This window comes from Octopus sinensis, unplaced genomic scaffold (assembly GCF_006345805.1).
Source record: "Octopus sinensis unplaced genomic scaffold, ASM634580v1 Contig18956, whole genome shotgun sequence".
Classification (NCBI taxonomy): domain Eukaryota; kingdom Metazoa; phylum Mollusca; class Cephalopoda; order Octopoda; family Octopodidae; genus Octopus; species Octopus sinensis.
This window is the reverse complement of record NW_021836132.1, coordinates 161,930-186,419: the sequence shown is the minus strand read 5'-3', so window position 1 is coordinate 186,419 and position 24,490 is coordinate 161,930. Positions and strand designations below refer to the sequence as shown.

At 33.6% G+C, this 24,490-nt stretch overlaps 2 protein-coding genes across 2 annotated transcripts; one reads left to right on the top strand and one right to left on the bottom strand.

Moving 5' to 3' along the window:
* Positions 1 to 8,928: 8,928 nt before the first annotated feature.
* On the top strand, positions 8,929 to 15,243 carry LOC115231908 (tigger transposable element-derived protein 6-like). Its single transcript, XM_029801803.1, has 4 exons — positions 8,929 to 8,946; positions 11,119 to 12,153; positions 12,766 to 12,824; positions 15,096 to 15,243. Exons 1-4 carry the CDS (start codon positions 8,929 to 8,931, stop codon positions 15,241 to 15,243), a joined length of 1,260 nt encoding a protein of 419 aa, XP_029657663.1.
* Positions 15,244 to 22,783: 7,540 nt separating this feature from the next.
* Positions 22,784 to 23,542, bottom strand: LOC115231907. The gene has a single exon (XM_029801801.1). It carries the CDS (start codon positions 23,540 to 23,542, stop codon positions 22,784 to 22,786), a length of 759 nt encoding a protein of 252 aa, XP_029657661.1.
* Positions 23,543 to 24,490: the final 948 nt, after the last annotated feature.

The window sequence follows — 24,490 nt, the reverse complement described above, 5'->3', positions numbered from 1 at the left end:
TCGACATTCATTAAATTCAACGATAGACTCCTCGAAAGATATAATGATTCATCACGCCTTTTGAAAAACGTTTTATTTAGCAACCTACGTACATACTTGTGACAGCTTGATTCCTTTTTTACCAAGTTTTTGGAACGGGGGAGTAATAGTCAACTGTCGTGGTTCATACGCCGACCACATAGTTAAGCAAAGGAAAAAATGACAGAATTCTCAAAAGCTTAACCAGGTGCCATCGTTTTGCATTGAAACTGGCTTATGGAGTACAACTTGCTAAGCAACCAGAGGAAAAACGGTTGCACGTGCTCCTCTTGCCACTGTCATGCCATCCCTTTGCCCTTCCTCGCCTCCGGCATTTTCTACTGCTGTGCCTATTTCCAATCTCTCCCATCCAATCATTCCCATTATATCTGTAAAAGATTTCCTCTTGTCGGTTGCCCGAGCTAAAAGAGTCCGTTCTATCCCAGTCAAAATTCCTAAGGCTGTTCGGATTCTCGCGGCCGACACATTATCTTCCGTTATTAACAATGCACTTACTTGCAACGACCCATCAAGTTGGAACCATGACCTTAGGCCTCCCTAAAGAGGCTACCCCCAAGCAGCCCAAAGGGCATAACATTCATTCCATTTCTAATTCCTCCCGATTTAAAGCCAATATCTCCGCCTATATGTCATGCCCCTCGGATTTCTCCAGTTTGTTAGGTGTCCCCGCCAAGGCCCAACATAAAAGCAAGAAACACCAGCCACGCGCCCCACAGAACGACGAGACAACCAACCGCGACTCCATCCGCTTACGTGTTAACGCCCAACTATTGGAAGAAAATGTTGCCGGTGCTGTCCGTGTCTTAGCATCCGATGCCAAGGCGCTCGAAATAACTCCCCAAGTTCTTGCAGAACTAAAAACGAAGCACCCCAATCCTCCGGATGACCAACGGCCCCTTATCGCCCATTCTGACCTTCCAAACTCTCATGCCTCTAAAGAGGAAGTCCTCGATGCCATTAATTCTCTGGCGACCGGTAGTTGTTGCGGCATAGACGGTCTTCGCCCTGGTAGACCGGTAGACAAAATAATTATTTATTTTTCTAGAATCACATTATTATTTTTTATTCTTCCACGAAGAAAACCCCTTTTTATCTATTTCATAGAAGTAAAGGGTACAACACGTTTATGTTGAACAAAGGTAATCGGCTGGTTGGCCAAGAATCACAAGATTCTCAAGTACGGTTTCGTTTCTTTTTACCCCAATTGGAGTCTTAGTGGATCTTCGGCCTCAAGACGCTCCACCTCATTCGCTCTCTCGGTCGACGATATCAAGAATAAGATACGATTCCAGAGACTGAATTGAGACTCTTATAAAATTCATATATAAAATGGATTTCAAAAGAAAAGTATTAAAAAGAGCATTTATACTAAAAAAACCAACAATACAAGAATTTTTAAAGACGTCAAATCAAAACGGCATAAGAATTTTCCCGATACTCGTTTTTTAAATTTATTGTCTTTTTTGGTGGATATATTTTGTCGCGAGCGCAGCGCGCGCCCGAGCGCTAGACGCAACTTTGACACCTAACAAGCCTATCATCAACAAATATATTTATTAAATTATTTAAAATTTTAACATGATTTAAAATTAAAATTGAAATAACTTAAGTTTTCCATTGAATCCCATAAAATAATTTATAAGTAGACCTTAATAGAAAAAGTAAAATCAATGAATACTGAACGCTAATTTGGTTTAGGTTGTGAGGGGGGTAATAATTTGACAGATCTCATTGCTATTTTTTCGTTTTAATCTCTAAAATTAGGTCTTCTAATCAAAAATGAACTGTGCAGACAGGCTTGCTCCTTCAGAAGATTCTTGTTTTGACATTTTTATAAATTATGAAGCATTTAGATTTTTTCTCATTATTCTAAAATATCAATTATAAATTTTAAAATATTATTTTTATTTATGAAATCGGTTTTAAAGCTCATTCTGCTTTGGCATCGATTTTAATTTTTGTTATCGAATATATTTAATCCCAAATACAAGCCTGGGTATTTGTCAATTTATAGATTTTTTGATTGATCGGATCTAGAAATTGAGTGGTCGCTCGCTGCGCTCGGTCGCTCGCTGCGCTCGGTCGCTCGCTGCGCTCGCGACATATTTGAATCTACGAATTTCGTTGGCCGTGCCGACAGTGAATACTCCTGTCATGAGTCAGTCGCAAATCTTCTCCCCAACTTTGGAGGAATGCTTCTGAAAATCTTCATGAAGTCGACATTCATTAAATTCAACGATAGACTCCTCGAAAGATATAATGATTCATCACGCCTTTTGAAAAACGTTTTATTTAGCAACCTACGTACATACTTGTGACAGCTTGATTCCTTTTTTACCAAGTTTTTGGAACGGGGGAGTAATAGTCAACTGTCGTGGTTCATACGCCGACCACATAGTTAAGCAAAGGAAAAAATGACAGAATTCTCAAAAGCTTAACCAGGTGCCATCGTTTTGCATTGAAACTGGCTTATGGAGTACAACTTGCTAAGCAACCAGAGGAAAAACGGTTGCACGTGCTCCTCTTGCCACTGTCATGCCATCCCTTTGCCCCTTCCTCGCCTCCGGCATTTTCTACTGCTGTGCCTATTTCCAATCTCTCCCATCCAATCATTCCCATTATATCTGTAAAAGATTTCCTCTTGTCGGTTGCCCGAGCTAAAAGAGTCCGTTCTATCCCAGTCAAAATTCCTAAGGCTGTTCGGATTCTCGCGGCCGACACATTATCTTCCGTTATTAACAATGCACTTACTTGCAACGACCCATCAAGTTGGAACCATGACCTTAGGCCTCCCTAAAGAGGCTACCCCCAAGCAGCCCAAAGGGCATAACATTCATTCCATTTCTAATTCCTCCCGATTTAAAGCCAATATCTCCGCCTATATGTCATGCCCCTCGGATTTCTCCAGTTTGTTAGGTGTCCCCGCCAAGGCCCAACATAAAAGCAAGAAACACCAGCCACGCGCCCCACAGAACGACGAGACAACCAACCGCGACTCCATCCGCTTACGTGTTAACGCCCAACTATTGGAAGAAAATGTTGCCGGTGCTGTCCGTGTCTTAGCATCCGATGCCAAGGCGCTCGAAATAACTCCCCAAGTTCTTGCAGAACTAAAAACGAAGCACCCCAATCCTCCGGATGACCAACGGCCCCTTATCGCCCATTCTGACCTTCCAAACTCTCATGCCTCTAAAGAGGAAGTCCTTGATGCCATTAATTCTCTGGCGACCGGTAGTTGTTGCGGCATAGACGGTCTCCGCCCTGGTAGACCGGTAGACAAAATAATATAATATTTACTAATTAGTAGAGCAACATTTTTATTGACTTAAAAAAAATAAAAATTGCCCTTAAAAAGTCAATGTAATTGACCTTAAAATTTTAAAAATTGACCAAATAATTGACCGTAAAAATACTACTTTATTTTCATATATAAACTACGTTTATCAAAATTTAAAGTAATTTTATTCATCGTTTATCGAGTTATTTACAATTAAGTAATATTTTACATTATCCACTTTAAAATTCCTATCCTTGGTCAAGATTTTGTTAAGAATCGAAAATGATCGTTCTACTGCGCACGATGTTGCCTGACATTCAATCAACGAAGAATAATCTAAAGGTGAAATAAAATGATCATCGAAATTCATAATTTTTGTGATATCATTGGAATTCATCCTTTTGATAATATAATTTTTTATTCCACACACGTCATCTTTAAAATCCAATGTTTTCAAATAATTAAATGCTTTTTTTATAGTAAAATTGGTCGATTTTAAATCATCAAGCAAATGTAATAAAGGTGAATATTGTGATATTATCGTCGTTAGATCTTCATGAAGTTGTTCATTAAATAAACATTCTTTCGCTCTTTTAATGAGCAAAGAATTTCCTTCTAAGGAAGTGCATACTTGAATAACATTTGGCAGGTTTGTAGCATAGTAAGAAACAGCTTTAATTTCTCAATTTATAGAGCGGAATGTTTGCGGATACAAATGCTTCTGTTACGTCTGTTGCAAAATTTCTGCAGACATAATTTGGAGGAACAATATTCAATTGTTTTTTATTTGTGGATATATTATTTGTTCGGGAAGAGTGTTTCTGTATTTCCCTGTGTTTGTTCACAAAAAATTGTTTCTTGCATGTCACATGTAACTCACATAATTTACAAAAAAGCATTCCATTTGGTGTAATTGTAAACTCTTTAGGATATTTTTCACAAATATTTTTAGCTTTTTTAAAATCCGAAGGTTTATTTTTAGGCATAAGTACACTATAATTTAGTTTGAAATTTGTTACAATAAGAGACAAATGTCACTGCGACTATTTTAAATTTATTTTGATGCTTTAAATAATATTATTTAAATTTTTATTTAAAAATTGACCTAATTAAAAAAATTGACCTGAAAATCTAAAAAGTTGACCAAATTGACCTAAAGAACTTTTTATATAAACTTTTTTTTGACTTTATTTTAATTTAATCATTATTTTTAGACTTAAGTCTAACTCTGGATTGAAGTTGACTTTATTGACTTATGTTGCCCTACTAATTAGATTGATACATCGTTTTTGTAATAAATAAAAATTTCAACGTCGGAATAAAATACATGCGGAATAATCTACACTTGTCACAAATGGCAAAAAAATAGAAATTTAGTCTGACATAATAAATAATTATTTATTTTTCTAGAATCACTTTATCTATTTCATAGAAGTAAAGGGTACAACACGTTTATGTTGAACAAAGGTAATGCTTTATTTTATTATTTTTAGATAAACATGAAAATATTTTGGAATTCAATACAGATGATGACAACAAACATGAACCAAATATAGGTTTAAACGATATACTTTTTATGTTTAGATATCTATTAGACGTCCCTTTGGGTCATCCTTCTGGATGCCTACAAGACCGTTAATTAGTTTGGTTTACTTGTGTCTGTTTGGTGTTTAAAATAAATAAATAAATGAAATCAATAATGAAATTTTTTCGAGATTAAGAAATCTACTATAGATTAAATAAAGATGAAATCTCTTAGATGATTTAGCTTTGTGCTTTCTGTCAGATAATAACTCCTTTTAGTCCAAAAAACTATTGTCTACAAAGTCTCCAATAACTCCAATCATTGCAAGGAGATGTAGAGACAGATACATTGCGGATTTAATTGACCTCAGAATATATTCGGCAACGAATGATGGATGGATATAATATGTTACTAAAATAGATTTTGATAATTGTTAATTCTTTTTCCAACTCTTTCGATTGAACAGAAAAGACTCAGGCTCGAACTAAACAAAACATTGACGGCTAATAGGAAAAGGGAACTGAAGACACAACGTGGAAGAATACAGTCCGACCCCAAAATGGGGCAGACCCCAGGGGTGGGGCACCCTCGGATTTTGGGGCACCCCCGCAATTTGGGGCACTTTATTCCAAAAGTACATTTTGGCAGAAAAAAAATAAAAATCGATAAAAAATTATGGAATTTTTGGGGCACCATAAAATCATTTATAAGGAATTAAAAATAAAATAAAATTATAATAAATTAATTATTTTTTGTTTTATTTTCAATTTATATTTTATTGTTGTGGTTATGGATTACGAAACTAAATTGAAGATTGCTAAAGAAATTTTGAAGAAAAATTTATCTGAGAGGCAACTAATGAAAAAGTACAACACAAGTAAAGGAACAATATCAAGAATAAAACGAAATATTGTACCTTTCTTGCAACACGGCAATACTATTTCTGAGGAATATGACACATTTAAAGCCGATAAAGATAAATTTGATGATCAAGTCTTTGAAATATTTCAAAGACTACGCGTAGATAAAATTCCGATTTCAGGCCCTATTTTGAAAAAAATTGCCTTAGTTACAGCTTCAAAAATTGGATTTACTTCTTTTAAAGCTTCCAATGGGTGGCTTGATAGATTTAAATTGCGGCATGAACTTCAATTCAAGTCAATATGTGGTGAAAAAGCTTCATGTGATTTATCTTATGTGAAAAATTATTTTGAAAAATATGACCAGAAAGTATTAAAATATGGACCTGAGAATATATTTAATTGTGATGAAACTGCGCTTTTTATAAAAAGAACTCCTCAAAAATCATTTGTTGAACAAGGCGAACCGTGTTTTGGTTATAAACAAGGGAAAGAAAGACTCACTGTTCTTCTATGCTGCAGTTTAATCGGGGAAAAACTTAATCCATTGATTATTGGAAAATATAAAAACCTCGGTGTCTAAAAAATTTTGATGTTCAAGATTTTGGGTTATTGTATTCATCTTCTCAAATGCATGGATGACTGGAAAGACTTTTATGAGTTGGCTTACACTTATAAATGAATCGTTTTGCAAAACAACAGAAAAATATTATTAATACTTGACAATGCGGGATGCCATAAAACTGCCGAATGTTCGAACATCGAATTTTTATTTTTGCCGAAAATACAACGCCCTATTTACAACCTTTGGATATGGGAATAATCAAGATTTTTAAAGATTATTATTCCTCTTTCTTAATGGAATTTTTATGTTTTCAAGATTTCGAAAACGATTTTACACATTCTATTGGTAAATTAAATTTGCGTCAGGTTATGATGCTAATTTCAAAAGGATGGGAGAAAATAGATGCTAAAAGTATTGTTAATTGTTGGAAGAAAATCGACAGGAACCGTGATTCTTATGCAACAAAAAACTGTCTAACAGATGAACATTTACAGTACCGCTCAAATGTTTCGGACCACCCTATTTTTCTCAATTTCCAAGTCAATCCTAAATTATTTTTATACGGTTCTTTAGAGAAACTTATTAGATAAGCTTAAATACATTTATTCTATTCTAAAATTTTCTTTAAATATTTTTGTTTGGCGCCAATTGAATATAATTGATTTTTGACTCGATCATATGTTCCGGACCAGTTGCAATCATATGTTTCGAACCAGTTAAATCTCTTTAAATTTAAATAATTTTTGATTCAATTAAAAACAAAAGACTAATAAATAACAAATGCCGCGTGTTTCACTGGTTGATCGGGTCGCTATCATCACTTTTTTTAAAGATGGAGCTTCACAAAGAGAAATTGCCGAAAAATTAAAAATATCCAAAACTGCTGTTCAAAGAACAATTTCCAGATATTCATCCGTTGGACTATATTCCGACAGACCCAAATCTGGTCGACCGAGATTGTTATCCCCAAGATCTGAACGCAAATTAGTGAGAATTTCGAAAGCAGACCCCACAAAAACGGCAAATCAAATTAAATTTGATATGAAATTAAATTCTATTGTAAGCACAAATACAATTAAAAGATGCCTACAAAGAAATAATTTGAATGGGCGAAAGCAATGCCCAAAACCAAGTCTTTCCATATGCCATAAAAAGGCTAGAAAAAATTGGTGCATTGAGAAATTAACTTGGAGCCAAAATGATTGGGGTAAAATTATTTTTAGTGATGAATGCAAAATAAATTTGCATTCAAACACAAAAAATTATGTTAGAAGGCCACCAAACTCTAGATTTGACTCAAAATATTGTTTAAAAACACGAAAATTTTCTCCTAGCATTATGGTCTGGGGAGCTATTGCTGCAAATGGATGGAGAAACATTGTCTTATGCATTAAAAATGTTGATTCCGCAGAGTATCAGAGAATTATAAATGTTGGACTCGAAAATTTTTATGATGAGACCATGTATCTCCAGCAAGACGGCGCTCCTTCCCATCGGTCCATGTCGACAATGAATTTTTTTCAAAGGAAACAAATTAAAATCTTAGAAACTTGGCCGAGCCAGTCACCCGAACTGAATATTATTGAAAATATGTGGTCGGTACTAAAACAAAAACTTTATGATCTGGAACCAAAAGATCTTCCAGAGCTCTGGAATTTGACCAAAAAAATTTGGTACGAGATTGATAATTCGTACATTGAAAAATTATACAATTCACTTCCAGAGCGAATAAATGCTGTTATAACGAACAACGGAGGAAATATTAATTATTAACTTTTTATAAGTTTAATAAATTTTCGGTTTTTTTAAACTGGTCCGGAACATATGATCGAGTATAAAATCGATAATTTTAAAATTGCGCCAAACATGAATATCTGTCCAAGTTTTTAAAATAGAATAAATGTGTTTAAGCTTATCTAATAAGTTTCTCTAAAGAACCGTATAAAAATAATTTAGGATTGACTTGGAAATTGAGAAAAATAGGGTGGTCCGAAACATTTGAGCGGTACTGTAGATCAAGTTGTTAACGAAACAATTGATGGAGAATGCGAAGACATGAACAATAATGTTTATGATACATATTCAGAAACCGAAAATAGTGAAAATGTCGTAGCAAAAACAAAAGATCTGCTTAACAATTTAGAAGAAAAAATTTCTAATGTTGCACCAAGTATGCTCCGAGATTTTTTGATTTTCGGCTGAAATTGACGAACAATATCAGACAAAACTCTACAAATAAAAAGAAAATAACTGAATATTTAGTAAAAATGTTTTTTGATGTTTATTAATGGTTTAATTTTTAAAAAAATAACAAACCCCTGTTTTTGGGGCACCCCGCATTTTGGGGCACTTGGTGCCCCATTTGGGGGTCGGACTGTATTAATAAAATCAAAACAATACAAAAACGTCAATTACGAAAAGAAGTTGAGAAGCAAGTGGCTGAAATTTAAAAATATAAGGATGAAACGAGAATGTTTAAAGCTGTTCGTTTAATAAACAGAGGAAAAAGAACAAACCATATTACTGTGCATGATAAACTTGGAAGAACAGTCAATCCAGAAAAGGCTTTTAAAAAATTGTTCGGAGTGTAACATATTATAAAAATGATAGGATGAAACAAATATCGCATTAAATTAAAAATAAATATCAGGACATAGCAGACATGACAAATCAAATGCAGGTAAAATATAGAAAAAACAAAACCAAATAAAAAAACAGGTATAAGTAAAACTGTTTTATATAAATTATGTACAAATGGAATATTAATAAAGATTAAACCATGAATGTATGAATACAAAATTAGCTTATATAATCAATAGTTTCCAGGGATTATAAAAGTCATAAATTCATTTAATCTCTATTAAAATAAGTAAAAACACTATAAAGACAAAGAAACACAACAACAAATAATAATCACGTGACAAGAATATTTATTATAAAATTATTAATTGGGATAAACAGGAAAAAATAAAACAATAATTTAATCAAAATATAATTCATTATAATCCGACTCGATAGTCGAGAATAGGAAACCCCTCACATTCTTTTTCATACTGTAATCTCGCAAAGACAATCCAATGTCAAATCTAGATTAAAAAACACAATCGTACTTTCGACGCACAGGCAATACTGGCACATGCCACATAGACATCCCTGTTAGACAAATCACTCTCACTCACACAGATCTCAACATAACAACTCTTCCCTACAATACTAACCTAATAATCACACCAAAGTGAGTTGTCCGCACTCGCAGAATATCCTTATAACCAACACTGACCACGTCGTCCACCACAAAACCAGATCTCTCATAACACTTGACCAAATACAGGGAGTGACTCGACAAAATCATCAAATTGCTGTACTTCCCATCCGAGGATATCTTTTCCACTGCCACAAACCTACAAACTGAGAGATCTGGATTACTTCTCGTGTCCTGATATCGAACACAATATTTCCTGTCCCAATGCACTGTTCTCTGAAAAGGCAGACAACCACCGATTTGCCCCACGTCAACACCGAGGGCGTCTCAGAGGGGCAGGTGAGTGGTGGTTTGAACGTGAACTGCTCGCTTCCACCGCAGAGGCCACACTCGACGCAAAATCCAACGTCACTACCAACGGCTTTTTTGTCATAAAATTCTCGTTTTTTGCTTTATTCTTTAAAATTATATGTTTCAATATATATTTAAATATATAAATAGTTAAAATAATACAAATAAAGAAGCTCAAATAAATTATTTTATTAAAAATGATTAAAAATTTGCTAAAAATTAAGTGTTCGGATTTTAATGTCGAGGGGTGTAATTTCCATATCAATCATTGTAATCATATTTTTCAGATTGTAAATTAAAGATATAATATTTATCAGAATAATTTATTTTTTTATCCCCGATCTACAATACACAAATTGATATTACAATATCTAATAGACCAGTGGTTCTCAACGGTTGGCGATTTATTCTGCCAGATTGATTGCTAATATTTGAAAAATTAAAATCTTATTTTAGAAGTCTATAATCTTTGAAAAATGATATTTTTATTATATGTACACAAAATCTACTTCTTCGTATTCATTTTCTCCTTATCGTAAAATAATTTCATAATAACCAGTAGAAGCCAATAAAGACTGCATAATGTAATCATCTAGTTTTTTTTCATATCCCACTCCCATAAAAATGTTAAATAAAATATGATTCGTAGTGTCATGTTTAGAATCTGGATAAATCGTAATAAATACCCATTTAAAGCTGTTACAGTACGACCCCGGTTTGGGGCAGACCCCATGGGTGGGGCACCCTCGGGTTTTGGGGCACCCCCGCTTTTAGGGGCAGTTTTTGAAAACAGTAAATTTTTCATTCTATTATTTATTTTTGATGACCCCGGTTTGGGGCACTTATTTAATTTATTTAATTACAAAATGTTAGTTTATTTATTAATTATTAATTAATACTATTATTTCACGTGTTTATTTTGACTTTAGTATGGTTCGTAAAAAGAATTCAAAGATTAATTATGAAACAAAAATTAAAATCGCTAAAGATATAAAACATGGTCAATTTTCAGAAAGAGATCTTGCTAAAAAGTATAAAACGAGCAAAGGTATCTTTTTTAACTAATTATTAATTACAGGTACTATTTCTCGCATTAAACAAAATTTTGTTTATTATTTTGACGCGGGATTAACTGAATCCGATAGAATCAAGGAATCACATGATCCAAATAATGAATTAGATAGATTAGTTTTTGAAACTTTTCTACGTCTGAGAGATGAATTTCTTCCAATTTCTGGAACTATCTTAAAACTGATTGCAAAAAAATTATCTAAAAAGATAAATTATGAATCATTTAAGGCATCAAATGGATGGCTAGACCGGTTCAAGAAAAGACACGAGTTGCTATTTAAAACTATAAGTGGAGAAAAGAATTCATCTGACCTTTCTACGGTTTCCAATTTTTTTGCTGATTATGACAACTGTTTGGAAACTGTAGGAAGTGAAAATATTTTTAACTGTGATGAAACAGCTTTATACATAAAGCGAACGCCGTCGAAATCTTTTGTTCAATTTAATGACAAATGCAATGGAATTAAAATGAGCAAAGAGAAAGTTACCCTTCTCCTTTGTTGTAATGCACTTGGTGAAAAGTTAAAACCTCTATTAATTGGAAAATTCAAATCTCCTAGGTGTTTAAAAAATTTTAACGCTGAGGATCACGGAGTACTATATGCTGCATCAAAAAATTCGTGGATGACTAGTGATATTTTTGGGAAATGGTTATGGAAAGTAAATCAAGATATGATCAATGAAAAGAGAAAAATTGTCTTAATACTGGATAATGCGAGCTGTCACAGAAATACAGAATATTCCAATGTTTATTTACTTTTTCTTCCCAAAAATACGACCGCTTTAATTCAACCCCTAGATATGGGAATAATAAAATCCTTCAAGTCCCTCTATTTCAATAAACTGATTGATTTTACTCTTATATTTGAAAAAGAACAGCTTTCTGATTTGAATTTGAATAATGTCAATCTTAGACAAGTCATTACAGTTGTCGGGGAGGCATGGAAAATGATGTCAGAGACAACGATAATTAATTGCTGGCAGAAAATAAATGAAAACAGATCAAAAATTTCGGATAATGTACAGTTGGACGAAGAATTAATAGATGACGTGATTTCAGATGTTATTTCAATGGATTCGACAGATATTATTGAGGACAAAATTACTTATGATGGATATGAATCTAAAAAATCATCAATTAAAGAAATCATAAACATCGTGAATTCTCTAGAAGATAATATTTTCAGTACATGTCCACAATTTTTGAAAATCTACTACGAATTTAGAAAAAACCTATCAGGAGAACTGAAAAAAACCAATTCGGTGAGAAAATTACTGATTACTTTTAATAGTATTTTTTGTTGGATTTATTAAAATTTTTAAATTTATTAAGAAAGGACTATGTTAGAATTTTTATTAATATTAAATAATTTTAATTTATAGTCTAAAATGCAATAAAAATCTATTGAGGAGAAAATAAAAGCAAAAAATCTTTACCCTCGCATTTTGGGGCACCCCCGCTTTTTGGGGCACTATGATAAAAATGCTGCCCCAAACCGGGGTCGTACTGTATTTATTTCTGAATATCTTCTTAAATCAATAAAATCAGCAATGTATCTATCTCTCGGGCCTCTTGCAATAATTTAACTAAATACCTGAGAATGAGCACATTTTTCAATTATTTTGCTAATCTCTTCTCGAGTTGCACCATATATCTTTCCCTTAGACATAGAAAACATTTTATCTCTTCCAAAATGTACATAATTGTGCTCACACTAATCATAATTAAATAAATTGATACTTCTATATACTCACGTCTGGACTGTGACTTATATTTTATTAAATTTCTAAGCGTGATTTCTAGTTATCTTTATGGGTCGTTTCAAAAAGTTAGAATGTATAAAGATGAATATTTTTCTTTTGGATTTATTAAAGATCCTCAATATCCTAATAAACCACTTTGTCTTTAATGTTGTACGATCTTTTCGAATGAGGCAATGAAATCGTTTCGTTTGATTGAACATTTAAAGCGAAAACATCATAATTCAAATAAAAAAAAGGCAGACTTTTTCTTAGAATTAAAAAAGAATTTTGAAAATAAAACATCTGACCCTCATCTTTAATAAAAATATATCTCAAAATGTCTCTGGATTATTTTGTTCATATAAAGCTGTATAGATAATCAAAAAAATGGTTATTATAGATAATATCCATTCGATTGCAGAAAATGTAATCCGTCCTTGTTTAAATTTATTTATAAATGATATCTTAAAACAAGATTCTTCAAATATTATGAAGACTATTCCATTAAGCAGCGAAGAAGAATTGATGAAATTTCTAATGAAATTGAACAATCCTTAATTTTATTTCTCAGAGAACCCAACTTACGAATCAGTTGTCGTTGATAACTAGTCAATTTTGATGGCATATGTAAGGTATTATTTTTTATTAGGATATTTCGATGATGATTCTATTTTTCAAGATGAGTTATTTGCAAAATATTTAGTCACGGATACTACAGGATTGTCAATATTCAAAATGTTTTGAATCTTATTAATTCCCACATCAATTATGGTAACCTCATTATTCAGCTTGTAAATGAAAGATAAAATATTCATCAGAATAATTTAATTTTTTTGATCCCTAATCTACAATACAGAAATTTACTGTTGCCCAGAAGCCACTCCTTAAACGAGTTTACAAACAATATATACAACCAATATTAAGTTATGCGAGTTTAATCTGGCCGTCCTGCCTATCTACAAGCTCGATAATGGCACTACAATCAGTACAAAACAAGGTCAATATATTTGGGTGTCTGAAATCAACCCCAAGTGAAAAAACCTTTTGCCGATTGAAGAACATTTAAATATGAGAGGAACACAATTCCTATTTTCATCGCGAAATTCTTATTACTCTTGTTTTGCTCTAAATGTGCTAAACGGAAATGGTCGTTCATTGAAGAATACGTCGGCGATTGTATATTTCTGGACCCTTGCTAAAATTGATGTTCTGCACTGATGTTCACATCGAATGAAAAGAATTCACGATTCCATCTTCACGTTAAGCTGACGCCTAACTCGGTTCTCTATAAACTCCCTCCGGATGTTCACCCTTCAGAAATGCTTATTGACTGCAACGTTGAGGTCCTATTGGAGCAACGTTGTTATTTTTGCTAGCTGTTGGTCTCATAATCTAATGTGAGATCGGAGTTAAACAACAACAATTCACAAATTGATATTACATAGACACTTAGAGAAGTATGCCTATTAAACATGTGTCTATAAATATTTTTAATGGTACTGATGTCATCGTAATTTGAATATATTTTTATAAGTAGACTAATGGAGATATTGTGTTTGTTTGCGATTTCCCTACTTATTGACCATGTTTGGGTAATGGTCATTGCGTCCTAATTAACACAACTAATGAAAAGAAGTGGGTTTATCTTTTTTCAAGTTAGTGTTTTTTTAAGAATTAAAATGAATGGAAGTGAAAAGATAGCTAAACTAATTACTGGCCTCACGAGACACCCGGCCAGCCTCTCGAATGGCGAAGCCGTTCCCTCGGATCACAGCAAACGACAGACGTTCCAGGAGCCAAGAATACTCTCTTGGATCGTGGCTAGTCCTTGAAATCCGTCGGCCGAGCAAGCGAAGCGGAGTGTCTTGGGGCCGAAAATCCCGGAGGACTCCACGGCAATTGGAGTAAAGAACAGCGAGTTGGAAAGGTGGCCGTACTTGAGAATCTTTCGATCCTCGGCCTGCCTCGAAGCGTCCCCAGGATTGGCGGCGGACAGAGCGAGATTTCCAAGCGAGAACGTGTCCGAAAGGGTAGAATCCCAAATAAGGGATTTCCCCTGCTCGTATGGGAAGGTGGACAACCCGTCTGGGCGTTTGCGAGTGAGTCGCTATTGGGACAATCCCAGACCACAAAACTTATAAATCCCTTCATGACAAGACATCTGAAATGAAAAGAAGTGGGTTAATTATCAGAATAAATTCGCCGAGTGAGTCGCTATTGGGACAATCCCAGACCACAAAACTTACAAATCCCTTCATGACAAGACATCTGAAAGAAACACCGCCAATTTGACTAAGGAGAGTAGAGACAGCATTGAGGGAACCTACGCTAGTCCTCACAAATAATTAATTTTACGTGACCAAAATATCGTTTAAGCATAAACAGCATGATCTTTAAATCAGAGTTGTTTGATTTAAATCATTTAAATTTAATCAACATAAAAAATCATTGATTTAAACCAGCGATTCCCAATGGTTACCTCGTGCTGAGCTCATATTCAAAAACCGTAAGAATCACACTATTGGAGAAAAATTGATATTACCCGCCTGCAAAATTATTGTTAGTATAATTCTTGAAGAGGAAGCAACCAAACAGATTGAAACAGATTGAACCAAATATTCCATTATCGAACAATACTATCAGTCGCCGTCTACAAGACATATCTGAGAATATTGAAGAATTTGTTAATGGAAAACTAATTCATAGCAATTTTTCTATTCAGGTGGACGAATCAACAGATTTTTGTTCAGACTCTCATGTTATTGTATTTATTCGATTTGTAAATGATAATACGATTGAGGAACACTTCTTATGCTGCAAACAAATAAACTGTAAGACCAAAGGAGAAGATATATTCAATCTTGTATCTACATATTTCGGGCAGAATAATATATCATAGAAAAATTGTGTTGGGATTTGCACAGATGGTGCTCCATCAATGATTGGATCTAGCAAAGGATTTGTCGCTTTTGCAAAACAGGAAAATGATGAAATTATCACAACACATTGCTTCATTTGCAGAGAAGTGCTGGTTTTTAAAACTCTTGGAAAAGAACTAAGAAATGTTCTTACTGACGTTATCAAAATAATCAATTTTATTAAAAAAGGCCTCTTCTTTATCGATCATTTAAAAATTTGTGTCAAGATTTTCATAAAGAACATACCACTCTATTATTCCACACAGACATCAGATGGCTTAGTCGAGGGAAAATTTCAGCCAGAGTATATGAACTAAAAGAAGAAATGTGCCAATATTTTCGACAGTTAAATAAAATTTACTTTGTTTCATGTTTCGAAAATAAGTTATTAAGGTAATTCTGAATAATTATTCATAACGTTTTTATAGGTTGGCGTATTTGACTGATATATTCAAACATATAAATTCGTTAAATAAGTCTTTACAAGGAAATTTCGAGAATGTGTTAACTTCAACTGATAAAATCCTTGGATTTAAACCGAAACTAAATATTTGGAAGAATCATGTAAAACTTAATGATTTAGAAATGTTTCCATTATTGCAAAGCATACAAGGTATTAAATACAAAGATAAGAATATTTTAGATAATAATATAATGATTGTATTATATCTCATCTAGAAGAATTGGAAGAGAGCATCAATCATTATTTTCCGTCTCTTAATATTGAAATATATGATTGGATTAGAAATCCATTCTCCGAATCATGTGACTATCAACTTACACTAACAGAAGAGGAGGAGCTTTGTCAACTTCGATATGACCGCACATTAAAAATTAAATTTACTGAAATGACGACAGATAAGTTCTGGATTTTGAAAAAAAGATTCTTATCCTTCAATTTTAAAAAAGCAATCAAAATATTGCTTCAGTTCTCAACATCATATAAGTGTGAACAAGCTTTCTCTTGTCTCGTCGACATTAAATCAAAAACCAGAAACAGGTTGTTATCAGTTGAAGATGACTTCCGCGTATGTTTGTCGCAAATTCGTCCCCGTCTGGAAATTTTGTGTGCACATAAGTGTCTCATTAGTTATTATAATTACTTTTGGTAATTTTTTGTTAAGTTTCTTGAATATATTAATTAAAAAAACATTTCTAATGAATATTGATTTTTTAAGTGCCGAGAGAAAAAAAACCTAGTTTTAGGTACCACGAGCACAAAAAGGTTGGGAAACGCTGGTCTAATCTATCCATCCTTGGGGTTCTCACGGGTCTTTCCGCCATAGAAAGTTCATTTTCAGAAAAATATCGAATCTCTCTAAAATGATCGAGAGGCTTAAAAACATTTTCCTCCTAGGTTTTGATTATTTTACAATTTAGCATGACAGATATCAACACCTGTCAAACTTGCAAACGCGAGACTGTACGTAGTTGATGACTACAATTGCTGTTATATACTCTGGAAACCGGAGTCAATATGAGGCACGGGAACTAGCCTTACATTTTTTCGAGAGGCGATGTATTCTAAGAACTTTAGGGCATGTTCCTGGCACGTACGGGAGTTCTTTGGAAAGCATCCGAAGGCAATTGTTTGTTGGGGATTTGAATGCCGGATACATAGAACTTGGCTTCAGGGTAACCAACGCGCATGATTTAGTTCTGAAGACGCTGGTTGAAAACCTCGTGCTGAAGGCCAGATCTTCAAGTGAGCCAAACCACATCGACTCGAGACGAGCCTGAGACTTGCTCTGATTAGCCCTGGAATGCTTCCGATCAAACAGTTTGAACATACGTCCCAAACATGTGCGGAAAAATTTTGATTCCTGCTCTGTGGTGACAAATACAGGCACCAAAACTAAAAATACATAATAAAATACTAAAAAAGATCGAAATACCAAAAAATTAAAATAAACAATAAAATACTAGAAAGTTTTAAATTTAAAAAATCCTTATGAATGAAGATTAATTAATTGATAAAATGAATACAAATTTACTTGCAAAATAAACTTTATAAAAAATATTTTACCAGCAGTCAATTTAATTAAACTTCAAACAAATAAAAAACAAAAATATTATAAAAATAAAGTATTAATTTCAAAAAATAGAATAAGAATTAACAACCAGAAGCACAACAAAAAAATAAAATAACGTGCATAACACATGATATGTATTTTATTCTAATTAATTTAATAAATTTAAAATTTTTAAAAAATTAAATAAATAACATTTAGTATTGTGAGTCTGTTTGAATTCAGCTAGTTTACTTTTTATGTTTTTTAAATCTAAAATTAAATTTTGAATAATTATTTTTCAATTTTATTAAAAAAACACACATTACAAATGCAAAATTGAAAAGTCTAGATAAAATTAATTTTTAATTAGTGCGTCTGCTTTTAGTCGATTCTTCTCCTTTTCAAGCCTGAGATAATATTTTCGAAGGCCACATTTTCCCACTTTTGTTGTGCAATGGCACATCAAAGCACATTAAAGTCCATGTTTCTATTCCCGGTAAGTGGAAATTCGTTATCTTTCGTTCTGCTACTAGTATCTTTCGTTCTGGGTGTCGTCTGGACAAATAATATTCGCTATTTTTATAAGGCATTGCTTGATGAAATCAAATGGATAGTTCAGTATAAATCTACTGCTGGAGAGATAGGCAGCTGAATAATAAATATATATTACTAACCATGTCGAACAGGCCAACTGTCGTCTCCAAATAAAGTCAAAAACATATCAAAATGAATTAACATGAGGTTCCATGACTTGGTGGTCAATCTATCAATTTTTGTCACATTTTGTGACCTTCAAGATCAACTCGTTCACAGACAAACATGCTAAATCTCTCACAGCGTGATTCTCCGCCTGACATTCTTCCAAATAATAAATAACCTGCGAAATATAACCAACCAACCACCGTCTCCTTCATGTTCTGCTCAATCAGGGATCTTCCCTTATTCCCAGTGATCTCTGGCCACGTCCTCTGAGCCAACAACCTGACTTCCTCTCCCAAATAGTGCCTATTAAGACACAAAGGTGGCAATAAAATCGATAAATATTGATTTTTGACAAGCCGATGCATGCCAGGCCCGAACGGGATGAACTGTCAGGGTTCCTTGAATCTCGCGGACAAGTTGTGCGGCATCAGGGGGTCTTTTCTAAAGTCAGAACAGTCCTTCGCGGGGTCCCTCAGGGCTCTGTGCTGAGTCCCACGCTTTTTAATGTCTTTATGGCATCTGCGCCCATGCCAGTCAATGCTCGTACTGAAATGGTAATTTATGCAGACGACATCATCCGCTGGGATCACTCGATGAAATCTGAGTGTGCGTGTCGTAGGCTACAGGTTTCTGTGGATGGACTTGTAAACTGGTGTGGGAGTAGGGGTCTAAAGATGCGTGCGGACAAGTGCATTAAAAAATGTAATTTCCACCACATCAAATGTTGATATGAGTCGTTATAAAGTAAAAATAACAGGATTACTTCAACAGTTTGAGACACGTTTTGAAATTTTTCGTGAACTTGAAAAAGAATTTACTGTTTTTCGATCACTATTCACTGCAAATATTACACATCTTGCAGCTAACTTACAATTGGAAATTATTGATTTGAAATGTGACTCAGATCTGAAGAATAAATTTACCATGGTGGGCTTAGACACCTTTTATAAATATCTCTTGCCGAAGTATCCCAACTTAACAGCTTTAACTGCGAAAATCTTATGCTATTACGAAGAAAAAAAGATGTCAAGTTTCTGGAACATATTTTAATTATAAAAATTAATAAATGTGTTGTTAAATGATTTTAAATTAAAATTATAAATTAAAAATCATAGTATGAATTTTTTTAAATCAAAAATAAATAGTCTGGCCCGCGGAGCCTAAAATTTTTTTAATCCGGCCCGCGGAAGAAATGAGTTTGACATCCCTGGGTTACAACTTATTTGTAAAAAATAATTATGACAAATTCCGAAGCTAATATGCATACGAGTGATTTCAATTCTGCTACTAGTGATAAAATAACTAGTTCGGATTTGTGTACTTCAGATCAGCATGAATAAGCTCTGCCCATCTAATATCCATTATAAACATATATGCACCCAACAGTGGATGGATTGAAAAAGACCCCACTGAGATAGAATTGTTCTACTCTTGCCTGTCTAAAGCTTATTCTGAACTTGTTCACTCGTCAATAACTATCATTGCTGGCGACCTTAACGCCAAAGTGAGATTACGAAGAAACCCGAATGAAACCTTCATGGGAAAACACAATAGGGGAATAAGAAACGTGGCAGGAACATTATTTGCCGGTTTTCGTCAGACAATAATATATGCCGACGATATCGACTTCGTTTCTGAAGTCGCTAAAACCATTTTGAAAATTCAGAGATTTGTTCAAATTTAGACTCAATTGAAAATTCAAGTATTTTAACTTTGAATTTATATTTAGGCGCTTCTAATTGTCCAAGTCCAAAAAATTCAAATTTAAATCCAATTGATAGAAACTCAGCCTACTATAAGGCAATCCGGCCCGCGGAAGAAATGAGTTTGACATCCCTGGGTTACAACTTATTTGTAAAAAATAATTATGACAAATTCCGAAGCTAATATGCATACGAGTGATTTCAATTCTGCTACTAGTGATAAAATAACTAGTTCGGATTTGTGTACTTCAGATCAGCATGAATAAGCTCTGCCCATCTAATATCCATTATAAACATATATGCACCCAACAGTGGATGGATTGAAAAAGACCCCACTGAGATAGAATTGTTCTACTCTTGCCTGTCTAAAGCTTATTCTGAACTTGTTCACTCGTCAATAACTATCATTGCTGGCGACCTTAACGCCAAAGTGAGATTACGAAGAAACCCGAATGAAACCTTCATGGGAAAACACAATAGGGGAATAAGAAACGTGGCAGGAACATTATTTGCCGGTTTTCGTCAGACAATAATATATGCCGACGATATCGACTTCGTTTCTGAAGTCGCTAAAACCATTTTGAAAATTCAGAGATTTGTTCAAATTTAGACTCAATTGAAAATTCAAGTATTTTAACTTTGAATTTATATTTAGGCGCTTCTATTTGTCCAAGTCCAAAAAATTCAAATTTAATTTAAATCCGATTGATAGAAACTCAGCCTACTATAAGGCAATCCGGCCCGCGGAAGAAATGAGTTTGACATCAAGTAGTCAACAGAATTGTACATTATCCTATATACCATAAATAGAATCATGAAATTTTTCGAGAAAATTATGATAAATTCCGAAGTGATTATCCTAATATGCATACGAGTGATTTCAATATTCAATTCTGCTACTAGTGAGTGATAAAATAACTAGATTTAATAATTTTTAGATAAGCTTTGCCCATCTAAAGGCTTACTATCTGCAATAAGGCAATGAATAGGAAAATAAATGTCCACAATAGTAAAAACAAATTTAGTATCGGAGATAAAGTTTAGATAAAAAAATTATAGATAGATTCGAGTTAAAAAGATTATGGAACATTGTGATTGGATAAATTCGAATCTCCATTCTATCCGGCAGCGGAAATAATTAACATTTTATCAAATAATCGATTCGAAGTAAATCAATCAATTTTATTTAATAGATAAAATATGCTAAAGAAGCAATATGAACAGGATATTTTCAAAATTAAGAAAAAAACTCACTTTTTTTAAAAAATCCAGGAACAAATAAAATAAAAATCTGCTATAAGAATATAAAGAATAGAACTTTCTATCAAAAAATAACGTAGAATTCAATAAATAAAGATAAAGAAGATTTCAAAATAAGTGGAATAAACAGATTGAAAGAATAAACTCGCAAATATTACAAAATGATGAAATTTCAGATAATTTATCCATTAAAAGAAACTACATCGCAAAATATTCCTTCTAATCCAATTAAATAAAAAAAAGATCGATCAAATAATGTAACAAGACAACAGTGTGCTCACACGTGCCATAATTTATTAGGTTTTCTATTAATAATTGGTTAACTAAAAATTAAGATAATTTATTAATGAAAAAAAAACATTATTTAATTAAACTAGATCAGGGGTGTCAAACATGCGGCCATCGAAAAACATAAGTGCGGCCCTCAGCGTACTATGGCAAACATAAGTGCGGGCTGATTTAATGGCTATAAAATTACATTAAATTAACAAATTTAAAAGTGATATTAAACTAATTAAACGAATTTCCAGCTCAATAGACCATCCTCCTCTTTGCCCCAACACGGGCAACCTTGACCGGTCTCCAAACTTCTTTTAGGCAATCTAAAGGATCATTCTTCTTTTCCCGGATGAGACGACTTTCATCAGGTACCGATTCATAGTTCCATCGCTCTTCCTCTCGATTAATGTTATTATAGGAGTAGGACTCTTTTTCAAATGCTCCGAGTCGTTAAGTCGGTTTCGTCGAGTTTCTGATTCATGTTGTTATCAAGGAAAGTTATATTTTCTTCAAAACCGTCGTCCTTTTAGGACATCATTCCATGTTTATAATCGATGCACATACTTTCAAAAGTCTTCTTCATAATAATAGTTTGGATGTATGCTCTTACAGGGTACTCAATTTTCAGACCATTCTGGTATTGTTTGTAGTATTTACTGACAATGGCATCCCACGTTAATACTATGGGTACTATATTCACTTTTGCGTTGTGGATTAAAGCCAATTCATTTGCTAAGAGATTATACTTGTGGGATTTTTCTACTTCGATTTTTTTAAGAATTTGCTGCGAAGTTATTCCAATTTCGATTAGTGTAATCGTACAAAAATGTCGGGCTTGTTGTTATGAACGTGTGTGTCAGTACTTATAGTAGTATTGACTCTGATCTCAACTGCTTCATTTGCAACTATAGACTGGACTGAATGGGTCTTCAATCTTTTTGACCTTTTTATTCCATACTGTCTGCAGAGATGTAAATGAATACATCTCACTACTTCATTATGCCGTCGTAAGTAATCGCTTTTTAGCATTCGCCCACACCTGGTAGCTAGATGGTCAACAGTTTTTTTCGCAGAGTTGCAATGTTTGCAATTCGTTTCTCCTGCTCCAAAGAGGAAATTGCGATCTTGTAGTAAACAGAAGGATGCTTCTGATCTTGGAGAGATGTTTCCATATGTTAACCACGCGGAAGACTCCGTTACATCGACATTAGTATCTTTCAAACAATTAAAAAGAATTGAATGCAGAGGTTTTTTCCTGATTTCTGCAATTAGGTATTCATTCTGTAATCCTTGCAGTGCCTTCACATTGAGACTTCCATGGTCTCCAATTTTGTATTTTCGAGTGATAAATATTTACGATTGTGGCCATATGTGTTTTCTTTGACTTCATGACCCGCAGAATTCCCGCTCTTCTCAAACAGTAATGAGACTTCTTTTCAAGGTCTCCGAAAAATTGGAGGAGCATTTGTTCGCTTTTTTGAGTTATAGATACGAGTCCTCTTCCAAGACGATTCCTGGGTAGGTATAATCTTTCTTTGTTCGCCGGCTTCAGGTGAATCTTATTCTGTATTAGAATTCCTCTGATTTTCTTATCAATAACCTCAAATTCGGTTGGGTCGATATCAATAAGTCCAATATAATAATTATAAAGAGACAATGCATGTTCATTGATGGATTTGAATAGATTCCCTGAGTTAAGTTTTGTAGTGGTCAGATTGTTAATTCTTTTCTTCATCTCATCAAAGATTGATTTTAGCACATCGCTTTTCAGTATGTTACTCATTTTATCTTCGAGCACTCCCAGGTATCGGTAGCTATCAAGTCCATCAAGTAGTTTTGCCTCGGAAGCCAAGCACTGCACGTAAGTAGCTGACTTTTCCACATTTTTCTCTAGTCCAGCAGTCTCGAAGAAAAGATTAACATCATTCATCATTTTTATCAACGTATCTTCTTTCTTTGAGAATATTTTTAAGTTATCCATGAAAAGTAGATGGTTTGTTAAGTATGTAAGTGATCCCTGGCCAGAGTTGTCCATATTCACTTTTGGGTACTTCACATTTAATAATCTGCTTAACGGATCCATCAATAGCACAAAGATCTGAAGGGATAACGAGTCTCCTTGTAAGATTCCCTTTCGTAATTTAAGTCCTCCAATTTCTTTTTTGTCAAATATCAATTAAATTTTCCATCTTTTCACCAAATTTTTGATGAAATCTTTAATCCAATTTGGAAGGCCAGAAGAGTCAAGAATCTTAAAGAGAAAGTCGTGGTCCACTGTGTCGAAAGCTTTTCTAACATCGATCCATGCAGAGGCCAAATTATTTCCGTTTTGTTGATTGACAAACTGATTAATTATTGCTTGCTCTTTGGCTCCTTGACACATTCTTTTCGTTCCCAACTGATTATCACTAACGAGACGATATGCATCGATGCAGTCTGATAATTTCCTGTTCACACATTTCGTAGTCAGTTTATGCATGTAATCGGTCTTAGGTCTTTAGGAGAGTTGCAAACTTCTTTCTTAGAAATAAGATAGGTAATTCCTGAATAGAACCATTCGGCTGGACAGTATATCCCGTTTATAATCTTTATAATTTCTTTGCACAGAAATTCATGAATCGAAGTAAATTTCTTTATAAAAAAATTATATACTTCATCACACCCAGCTGCTCTCCAGTTTGGTAATACTTTAATCACATCGATAATAAATTCTTTAGTGAAATCTGCATGTGTGGTTTCAGCACCAGTAGATCTGTTATTTAACGTAAATGTTTCTTCATTCCTTTCACGTTCTTTCCATACTTTTTTCCAAAAAGATAAACAATCATCCTCATCAAATTCGAATTTAACAATTTTCTTATCCCCACTCAAATTTCTGTAAAAATATCTTCTGTTAAGTTCAAAACACCAATTTTGTTTTCTGAACTCCCTTCTTGACTCGTGGATTCTGAGTTTTTTTTCCAAAATTTTTATTTCATCCTGA